At 37.2% G+C, this 11,588-nt stretch overlaps 1 protein-coding gene across 2 annotated transcripts in view; it reads right to left on the minus strand.

Moving 5' to 3' along the window:
- Positions 1-1,754: 1,754 nt before the first annotated feature.
- CARS1 (cysteinyl-tRNA synthetase 1) overlaps positions 1,755-11,588 on the minus strand; it is a 43,546-nt gene continuing 33,712 nt past the window's right edge. For both annotated transcript variants that reach the window (XM_005141324.3, XM_031055054.2), the window contains 2 exons: positions 3,258-3,341; positions 1,755-2,065 (listed from right to left, as the gene is read on the minus strand). In XM_005141324.3, the coding sequence (XP_005141381.2) occupies positions 1,931-2,065; positions 3,258-3,341 (219 nt within the window). In that variant the 3' untranslated portion in view covers positions 1,755-1,930. The remainder of the gene's footprint in view (positions 2,066-3,257; positions 3,342-11,588) is intronic.

Raw genomic sequence — 11,588 nt, forward strand, 5'->3', positions numbered from 1 at the left:
CCAGGCACAGAGGTGAGACTGACTGGTCTGTAATTCCCTGGATCATCCATTTTCCCCTTCTTGAAAATGGGGATTATATTTCCCTTTTTCCAGTCATCAGGAACTTCACCTGACTGCCATGATTTTTCAAATATGATGGCCAGTGGCTTTGCAACTTCATTTGCCAGCTCCTTCAGGGCCCACGGATGGATTTCATCAGGGCCCATGGATTTGTGCACGTTCAGGTTCTTCAGACGGTCTCAAACCAGATCCTCTCCTACTGTGGGCCTAGGGTCTTCATTCTCACAGTCCCTGCATCTGCCTTCCAAGATTCGGGTGATGTGGTCAGAGCATTTGCCAGTGAAGACCGAAGCAAAGAAATCATTAATCACCGTGCAGTTTAAACGTTCATTTATACAATTAATTAGAAATTAGGAGAATAACCAAATACTGAATGCAAAATTAACTAAATTAGTAATAGTAAGCTATAAGCTAAAGGAAAAGCTCTGTAAACCATATTTCAAAAAGATGATTATGGAATAAAGCTAAACTCTATATTCTTCTCACTATACAAAGGTGACATACAACTTGTACTTTACAACAGATTTTATTTTCTGCATTCAAGATGCATATGCTTTACTGACCTTAACATTATGTATGTTTTCAAAGGCAAATACAGACAAACTAGAAAAACAACCTACTAGACTTTTCTGTTACTCCAAACACATCAATTCCTCAGGAGGAAGACAAATATAAAAATATAAAGCAAGGATGTGTAACTATTCATTGAGGAAAGGAACATAACCTAATGGCTATAGCATGAACCCAAGAATTGAGAGAACAGAGGTATCACAGTATGACCTTCTGCAAGTCACCTTGAGGCTTAAGAATACTTGTTGAATATAGTGCTGCATATCGGACACTTTGTTGTTGCATGTAGTTGTGAAGTAGGTGACTTTTTTAGGTTTTCATGAACTTCAGTTCATTTGGTACCTATTGTAAGTGAAATGCATCCTTAGGCAACAGGAAACTGTCCTTGCAGACGTGATGTCACCATACTACATCAGAAAGATTAACTCAGGGTTAAATTGTCAGGTTAAGAGCAATGTATAGCTGTATTTACTAATTGCAAACAAATCCACAAACCGTATCTTGGTTAGAAATCCTCTGTTAATTCCCCATGGGTCTGAATAGGTAATCAGAACTTTGGATGATCAGTACTTTGGCAGCACTCCTGTTTCCTTGGAGGGATAGCTCCAAAAACACACCACCCTCTGCCATTAGCCCTTCAAATCTTTCCCACCTGTTTGTTCAATGCAGATACATTTGCCTTGTACTTACCCACTTGATTGCAGCGGTGGGTTGAGCAAAATGATGATCTGTTCCTTTTTACAACAAAGGGACTGTTATCTTCTACTGTGCAAAGTGTTCTGGGAATACTTACGAGTTTTAATAACAGCAGCTAGAGTAAGTATCATAGTGGAACTTCTCACTTTTCCTGCTTATGTAAAGACACTGAAGTCATCTGGAAAATACTGTTCTTACTGTGGGATAAATTACTCAACTCCCATTTAGCAGTAAATCTTGCTGACTGTGACATATGCCAGTATGTTAGCTACAGTGGGTCTTAAAGATGAGTATACAGGACAAATTAACCAAAACCTGGGCAGCTATAATAAACAAGAATCCTTATGTGGATTTGCTGACTTCCCAGATAGAACTGGCAACCATTCAACCTGCTACTGTTGCTGCAAAGAAACTTCTTAGAGCTTGGCTTTTTTTTTTTTTAAGAATGGATTTTTATTGACTTTCCAGATGTCATTATTCATCTACGTAAATGGGATTTTCTCTTTGCACATAATAGAAAGTGTAAACACAAATTTGAGCATCAGTATATGCTCACTTCTTCAATGGTGACCCAGCACTTGCCTTCTAAAAAAAGTCCTCGTTTTCAGTTTGCAATTCCATTCTGAACCATTTGTAGATACTCCTTGTATAGTTTTTCTTGGGTTTCATAAAGTTTCTTTAGCTTCTTTATTTGTCCTTTGCTGAGTTCTTTGCCTTCTGTATCATGGGTGGGAAATCCCTGAAATATCAAAGGTAAAAAAAAAAAAACAACAAACAAAAACAAATCTGAGGAGAATATTTAAGATGAATTCTTGGGCTGCTTATAGAATCATGTTTTAGTAAGATGGGGATAATGTCATAATGATAAGCTGTCAGGATGATGTGCATCCTGACTAATTTTAGTTATCTAGAAGCTTGATAACTGTCTATTTGTGTATTTTCCCTTCTTAGTTAATGTAGGGGCAATAGGTGTATTTATTTTCTTTCTTTCTGTCTTGTACTAAGTAAGGGAAGCTTAGAGAGCTAACTTCTTGATGGTTATAGTTAAAAGAATAATGAATAATCCCTGAATGGATGGTTAAGAGACCACTTTTAATTACATCAGCATATTGAATCCAAGGCTTAAAGCAAAAGCAATAAGAGGTTTGTGTTCTCAGTGGAGTAAGTATGATCAGAGTTTTTACAGACATTCTCCTGCCTTGCAGGGGTATTTTCCAGTATTTACACTCTCCATTCTTACTTGTCCCCAGGGCCTGAATTTGCATGGTGAAGAGGACTGGCAGAAGCAGGATCAATGTCCCCAACCAAGTGCTGAAGAAACAGTGCTCTGTGTTTTCCAAGTTAACACCTTTTATCCTCAAGGGGAGCGATCAAGAGCAAAGTTACTGTACAGCCCTTTCAGAGATCTTTTGCAAGAAGAGTGGGCAGTACCAGAAAGAAATCATAGGACTGTAGAACAGGTTGGAAGGGACCTTAATGATCATCCAGTTCCAACCCCCCTGCCATGGAAGCACGGAACCTCTCTGAAAAACATCGGTTCTGGCAGAATTGGGGTATTTATATTTACAAGTGAATCCTTGCTTTGCAGTAGGGTAACAAATCTGTGAATAGGTATCATACATAGAATCGTAGAATAGTTAAGGTTGATACATGTTCCTCCTCCCAGTTTTGCTCTGCAATGAGAGAGGCCAAAGGAGACCAATGTACAGTGAAAATACCCTTGAAATAATGGCTGGCTAACAGAGAACCTTGCTCCCTAAAGCAAGGTATGTGCAATAAAAATAATGTCACCTTTTCTTTCTCTCCTTCTCTGCTCTTGCTATGTTAAATAGTACTGCTCTGGAAGTATTGGAACAAGATCAGCTATGTACATATACAATGGAGTATGTACAACAGAGGAAGGAAACTCTATCTGAAGAAAAGTCTCTTACATTTTCATCAAACATGGAATATTTGTCATGTTCTGATTTGAACATTTCATGTGGTGGAATCTTCATTTTTTCCAGTTTTGCTGCCTGTAATATAAAACATGCATTAATATCAGTTAATTACTGACAAACTGTCACATATTGTAGACTACAATTTGCAAATAAAAACCCCATTTTATTCATAATTTTTAATCATGTGAAAAGAAACTTTCAGATTTTCAGTGAGAAACAGCTCACTAAGTTTTAGCTGTGCTTGTCTGGGGGACAAAGTGTGTTTTAAATCTGTAGAGAAATCTGCTGCATAAAATAGATGTATTGCAGGAACTCAAAGTAACTTGCTTATATAATCTGAAAGTTGCATTTGATTTTTGCTAATTTGGTTCCTTTGTGTTTTAGGTGCCAATACAAAGTGAGTAATTGTTATGGGTAAAGAGTATTCAGCCTTTCATTCACTGCAAAGGTAATGAATTTTATCAAGTTTCCTGCTGACAAGCACAGGTTTCTGTGCAGGTCACAGCACAACTAAGATCCAAGTAATTGCATTGAAAATAAACTGAACTTAAACTTATCTGTAAACAAGCACACCTCAAAAGCCTTTCCAAGTAATTTATGCCCAAAGCAAGGGAATCACCTTGAAAGCTACTTGCAATTTTTGGGTGATAAATACTATTTATCTGGTTTTCTCTCTGGATGTGGCGCTCAAAATGTTTACTTCCTCTTTTAACACAGGAGCACACTTCCTGTGCTGTTAGAGTCATCAGCATGGCAAATAATCTTACAAGTTCATCTTCTCTGGCTGTGTACTCATTCAAAGCCTAAAACCTCTCAGCTATCTCAATTCCAGTGGTAGAGATAAAATGTATTTTTACAAACCACTGCATTTCAGAGTTTAATCATATGGAATAATTGGATTCTTAAAGAGAAAACAGATTTTTTTCACACGTACCTAAAATACTGGAAAGAGAAGAAAATAATAAATGACACAAGCAAAATGTCCTCCAAGAGGCATGAAAGATACTACTTTGGCAATTAAGTAATACTGTCTATGGACTGAAATAAGTGCAACATGTTCTTCTAAGAAGCTTTTGCAGCCTTCAGTTGTGTTTTCAAAGATGGCCTCTCTATAATAGGAGCTGAAAATTCAAACCTGAACTGCAAGCCAAAGGTATCCTGAGCAGGAAATCGCAGAAAAAAAAAAAACAATAAAAATAAATGGGGGCCCAGTTAAGGCCAGGCAGAGAGCGTGTGTTCTAATGTAATCTGTCCTGCATGTGACTTGCTGTTAACACTTTTCTTCAAAACCAGATTAATAGGATCTGAAGACTTACTTCCTGCTGTTGTTTTTTCCTGGCCGCTTCTTCTTTCTTCCTTTTTTTCTCTTCTTCAACCTACAAGAGGCAATGTTAATGAGTAAGAGGTAACTATTTAATTTGGTTGATTTCTCAAATCCCAGCCAACTAGCTCTCTTGGATATCTAATTACAGGCAGAACTGGCAGCGTGACCTGCAGCAAAAACACCATGCATTATAATTAGAATTGTCTGATGCTTCCCACTGAACGACTTTGATTTCATTTGCTTTTATTCACAGTTAAACCATTTTTAACTGTCCAGAATGCATTTTGCATGCAAAGTGTATACATATAAAAGACTATATACAAAGCCTGCAAACGAAATGGTCCTGCCATTTCACAGGGAAACATGTTTTGGAAATTACTCTAAAGAAAGACCATATTTTGCTGATATTTTAAGCTTTTGACTCAAACTGTGAAGACATTACAGTTTCTCAAGAAGCAGTTGTATCCCTTAATGTTCCTAGGGAAACAACTATCCAAATTTAGCCAACTTACACAACTTAAAAAAAAAAAAAATCTCTTGCACTTGATAGGAGAGACCTATCGCTTCTCCAAGAGCTTTTCCAGTACTTAACATAATACTGTTTCCAGGGAAAATGTACTCTAGCTGCAGGTTACACCCAGCAGCTATATACAAACTGGTTTCAAATGTCTTTTTGATAAAAAATCTAGAATTGGCTGAAACTATATTTTACTTCTTCTTTGTCCAGAAAACATCTCCACAGACAGAGTCTTCTAACATTTCTAGTCAAGATGGAACTTTATAATTTGTGAAAACTGAAAACAGACATACAAAGTGTTAATTTTAAATGTTACAAAGACAAGTATTTATGCTAGGCAGTGCCAAAAAGAGGGTTTCTATACAGACCTTGTGAATGGGAATTAAAATTCACAATCTTTATCTAGTAATAAGTAAATTCTTTCCCCCACACTAGGAATCTCTCACTTATCCATACTACATTAAATAAGATTTTTCCAGTGCATTTTGTTCTCGCAAATCAGATAAACACAGTCTAGTTCTATGGAAAATGTTAACTTCATTTTTACAGACAAAAGAAGTCCAAATCAGCTTCTGATTGGAATTGTTCTTCCAGAGAAGTCAGTATGTCTGTAATACTCAATATCCCTTAATTATATGAAAATCTTAAACAAAAAACCTTAGAGGTATTTATTAGGTCTCATATAAAATTTTCAAGAACCTACTGTTTTAAAAATTCTTTTCCTGAATACAGTCAAATTTTAGTATCAATTATATTATTTTCCTTGTTGCTAGCCTTAAGATTTCTCTTCCAAGTTATCCAAGAAATGTAAAAGTACCCATAGCTTACACATTACTTTAAATTTAAAAAAACAGAATGCTTAAACTAATAACCTTTTTCTTTTCTTCTCGTTCTTTCAATAACGTGTCTTTATCCACTAATTTAACCACAGTTGGAAGTCCTAGAGAAGACAAAAAATAGGTAAATGGGTTTCCAATGCTTCAATAGTCAAAGATAAGTGTTTTACCCTATAATAGCTATTTTGGCTTTGCAAGCTGAATGCAAATACAGCTAACTACTCAAAAGTGACTAAGAAATTAGGTACTGTACAAAAAGATCAGAAAGATTGAAATGTACATTTTTATATTCTATACATATATTTTAATATACAGTTCTAGAATACATATTCATACATCAGAAATAGTAATATGCTGTAGCTTTGCAGTCCTTGAGTTTTTTTTGATTATTTCAGATTAGTCTCAACAGGTTGTTTTCCCACTTCTTACGAAAACAGAAAGACTACAGATAGCTACAAAGTTATAAGACCTAATTGGGTACCTTCATGATCTTCAAATCGAACACCAAGTTCAGGAAGGATGTCATCTCGAAGAGCATCACTCAACTGCAGCACTTCAGTTACTGCAGAGCATGAAAAATACTTTTAGTGAAACAGATTTGGTGAAAGTATACTTCGATCATGCTACATAGTTATTTAAATGCAATTAAGAAAGTGCTACTCTCACACAGGCCAGAGAAAGGTCCCCTATTTTAAGGTGATAGGCCTTTTAAGTAAGTTCTGCCTTCTTTCAGCTACACAGAGAACAAGCATGTTTCTTTGCAGGGACTTGAAATTCCTAAATTTCTTCCAAGATTGAAAGACCTCATTGTTCCTCAAGGGGAACAGAAAGAAAATCCAAGGCAAATCAGAAATGATGCAACAATTCTGCCATATTCCTGAGTCATATACCCTATAGCACAAGGGTATACGACTCAGGAAGATGCTAACGGTTGCTGTAGGATTTCCAAAAAGAAGGGTTAAGAGCCCTATTTTAGAAAAGTCACAAATGAACATACCCCGTGCTGCATCCAACAGTGCCTTCAAAGGACTATGATTTTGTTGGTTTGATGTCTACACATTTGTCAGAGCAACTGTAATCCAAACACCCTCTGTTTCTACAGATTTATCTTTACCACCTTGTCTGACCAAGCTGTTCTGTTTTTTCAAGCAAGCTAGTTGCATCAGAATAGAGAACTTAATTTGGCTTTCTCGATGGTCATAAGGGCATCTTTTTTTTTTCACAAGCTTATCAAAGAGAAAGGAGTTAAGAACTCAAAATCTAGCTGAAATAGGTGCTATCAGGTCTTAAAAGGAAAAGAAATCTTCATACATGATATTTAATTGGATCAGAAATTGTATCAGCCAGGAAGCAGCAGAACATTTAAAGAGGAACTAAATACATTGAGAAGACCCCAGTATATTGCTGAGTGAACTTAATGCAGTGGCATTTTTTATAGACAGTCTTGTATCTACGAGGAAACACCAAGTGTGACAAAACAGATACTTGGATTAGATGACACCATGTGTTTATAATAAACAAATGTTCTCCTTTCAGCAACTCTCACCTGGTTAAACCTAACTCATAATAGGGTCTCAAAGGTAATAATTCTGGCAGCAGAGGCTACCATTCAGACACTGTACTAAACACTGCACATACCAGTGCAGATACAAGTACAATCCCTGAGCCTTGGTCTCTTTTCTCAATTCTCAGAGCCTTAGAGCACTGAACAGTGAAGAGAGCACCAACTATCCTAATACTGGAAGAAGGAACAGCCACCCTATTTCACTGCATGCTAGTATTCTGCAACTCTCCCTTTGTATAGGAAAGCACTGCAGTTTATAGGTCTTCTGTTTGCTGTGAACTAAGTCATTATTCTTCTGATCCAGAGCAGTTAGACACAGCGAGCCATATTCATGTTTGATGCAACTCTAAATAAGCCATTAAGATAAACAAAGCATAAGATTACCTCACTGGCTGTTAACATGAATAGGCATTTTCTTTAACCTAGGCAAAGGAATTATGCATACCGTATCAAGAATGTATCAGATACTTCTACTGCTTATTCAGTAAAACAGCATCTGCTCAGTTACAAATATTTACTTATCTGAGATCATGAATAATTTAAAGTTTATGAAGAAGAAATCCATCAAAGTAGAGAATAAGGAGAAATGTATAACAAAACATGTATTATTTCTGAAAAGACACATCCTCTGCTCAATCCTCTGTCATCCAGAGGAGTCAGCACTGTGCTTCTTAGGCCTGAAATGTACCTGTTGCATGTGGCACCTCCAAAGCAAAGATGTTTAGGGATTTACTCTGGAGGTAGGGAGTTGTTTATGAGCTGCCGGAACACGTAAGCCATCATCCTCACTGAGGACCCTGGTCAGGAAAGCAGCTGGCTAGTACCTTATCAACAGTGCCCAGGAACACCCTGGCAGCTAGGCACAACTTGAGCCTGTGACTATTTTTCAGACCTCTTCACATTTTCTGTGAATTTCAAGACAAAGAGTCTTGGATGTGCAACAGATGTGTTGTTGTGAACAGGAACACTGTGATGGGGAGGAAAAGGAGGAGCTTAAAAAGCATCTTGAGAACGCTGCACGTTAAGACCAGCAGAAAAAGGCAAGAGCAGGCACGGTTACAATGATCAAGTTTATCCCAGTTCTGGTCAACTCATGATAAATTAGGAAGTGGGCAGCAGGTTTCTCACTGTGTCCTAGAAGCAGCACCAACACCCATGGCAGGAAATGAAGATGCAGACAGAGTTAGCTCATGAACACCTTTAGCACAGGGTGCTCAATTTAAGCAGATGTCCAGAGGTGAGTAACCAAAAACTGCGGAGACTTGCTCCTGTTTGAGTACCTGAATAACAATCTGTTGCTAATGAGAATTCTTCCCAAGGACTGGGGCTGTGGTAGAGCACAGATCTGCTCCACTGTGCATCCTTGCAGAGACAACTATGCGGGGTCTTTGCAACTGGTCAAGTATTCAAGTAAAACAGCCAGATGTGCAGTATTGAGATGCTCTGGCCAACCTATCACTGACATCTTTTGCAGAGGTTTTCTGTATTTCTTTCCCTTGTACAGCTAGCACAGTGTTCTCCTTATTCTGTTTACCATCATTGCTAGATACGTTCACAAATCAAGACACAACCACAAAATGATCAGTGCAGGTCTCCAGTTTGAATACTAATAAGCTTATAAAACAGAGAATTAATTTTTACTAATATGTTTGAAAGTTAGCCAATCTGAATGACAGTAAAATTTTTAGAGTATATACATTTTGATTCTTACAAGACCTCCATAGTTTTACAAATGGCTATTCTGCAACATCTTTTATAAATACAGGTATACTTTTAAAAGTTGTATGTACATGCATGGGAGCAATTGCGTTACTCTGCAGGTTTTACAGAAGTACCGTACTTTTTATTTAATCTTTAAGAATACTTGAAGCCATACAGATCATGTTAATTAATACTAAACACCATCCTGCCAGCGTTGGGCTACGATGGGGAAACTCCCTTCACTTACAATCATGTAGAGGCAACATCCCCAGACATTAATCACAGTAACTCTTACAGTAATTTAATACTTCCTGCAAGCAAGAGTTTAATAGGTAGAGGAAAACAACGTAGTATGTCAGTGCAGGTCCTGTCAACTACCACTCAGCTTCCATGTATCAGCTAGTTTAATGAAAGATGCTCCCTGGTCAAACTGCAGAGTTCTCCTTATCCCAACCAAATAGCAATTATATCCAGCTTTATTCTTACTGCCCAATTTATTTCAGGTAAAAAAAAAAAAAATCAATACCTTCCAAGTAAGAAAGTCAAATGACAGTAAGCAGTCTAGCACTAAGTACATTCTAAAAATGAGCTACAAGAAGCCACATGATATTTAAAACCTTACCACTGTTAAGAGTGAGGATCAGTTTAGCTCAACCATCAGAAAGCAAACGGCAAAAAAAAAGCCTCACATAAAATGAGAATTTACCTTAAATGCTGAAAAGACCAAAGATCACATTTTTTGGCTGAAGATATGCACATAAGCTTCTTGAATTAATTCAAGTTACAGAAAATATATGCTGTTGGAACTAAAAAGCATATTTCTCAGCATCAATTAGGCCTACAGGTGTTTGAGAGTAATAGTGGAGTAGTCACATTAACAAATACAACTTCGTGCTTCTAGGGTAAACTTATTTGCCCTCAGAAGAACTCAAAACAGTAGCAGAATTAGAGTTCAGAATCTGCCAGCTGAACAGGTTATCAAGCAGACACTACAAATAATTTTAGATTTCTGTATAATATTGTAGGTGTTTTATATATTAAAAATGCCCTATTTTGCCTTCAAGTACAAATATCAGTGTAAAAGGAGTTTAAGAAAAAAAGAACCCAGTACACACTGAAGACGTAAAATTCCACAGGCAACAGCAGAAAATAGCAAGAGCTCCGTTAGGAACTACTCAACTAATAAAACCAAAGAAGGTTTAATGGAACAACGTCTTTAACACTATATAGTTCTGCTGCCAACACACACAGCATGATCAAAGCTTTTCAGAGGGGAAAAAAAGCTTCAAAACAACTTCTAGCAAACTTCCAGATGCATACTCCAAAGAGAGAATTCAGTTACCATCAGGAGAGCTACAATTCCAACTATGCTAGCAAATAAGAAGGTACATCTCAGGCTATTTAAACACAGACAGTATCATTGTGTAGCTATCTACATTTTCAAGAGAAAGCAAGCTCCTTGGGGGAAGAGATCGTTGGTACTTTCATACCTAGAGAGCAGGGAGTAACCTAATCTAAAGAAACAATAGCTAGTCCTGTAGTTCCTGAACTTTCAGATTCTTCAGGAAATTTAAATAAAATTAGCTTAGCAGGCTGTAAAGATTCCCAAATTAAAGAGACAGTTAGCAGAGATACAAATATTCAAACCACCTCTGATTTAAAGATCTCTAAGCAAAGAGAGACTGTATCATCTGGCTCACACTCCCCCTCCCTCCTCCCCCAAGTTTGATTCCTGCAACTTCTGAGTCTCATGTGCAACAACACAGGAAAAAGTGAATTTTCACCTTTCTTCTCTCTGGCAATTTGTCGCACTCCTTCTCTGAACTCAGAAAGAACTTGTAGGTATGGCATCACTGTAGCTTCAATCTGCGGGATAAGTATTTCTATAATTAGATAATCATCATTTAGATATAAAACATGTTCTTATGCACTTTATGTGCTGTGGGATGGAATCTGACTCTCTAGTAGATCTGTATCAATACAAATTGTCATTGTTCTATTGATGTCAAAGGATAGATGATAATTTGCATTAGCTGTCAATTTTCATTTTGTGCAGATAATATCAACTTGTGAAGTTCTGCCTCTCCCCATTCCCTTTTCCTCTCTTTTCAGTTACAGATACATCCGTTCCACAGGGCTACTCTCAATGGTAGTGAACAGCAACACAAGCAGTTAGTGAAGCGCAGTGAACCATTATAAAAGCAACTACTGCTCAGTACTGTCTGCCAACACTTCTCTGGAAACCTAAGAGAAGCCAGGTACCCAGTGAACTGCTTAATTTTAAAGTTTCATTACTTTGGAGGGTAAGGGAAGAGTGAGGAAAAAAATGCACATTTTGTTCCCCCTACAGTTTTCCATGTCTTCCCCATCTGTTAAATTT

This window comes from Melopsittacus undulatus, chromosome 4, assembly GCF_012275295.1.
Source record: "Melopsittacus undulatus isolate bMelUnd1 chromosome 4, bMelUnd1.mat.Z, whole genome shotgun sequence".
Lineage (NCBI taxonomy): Eukaryota > Metazoa > Chordata > Aves > Psittaciformes > Psittaculidae > Melopsittacus > Melopsittacus undulatus.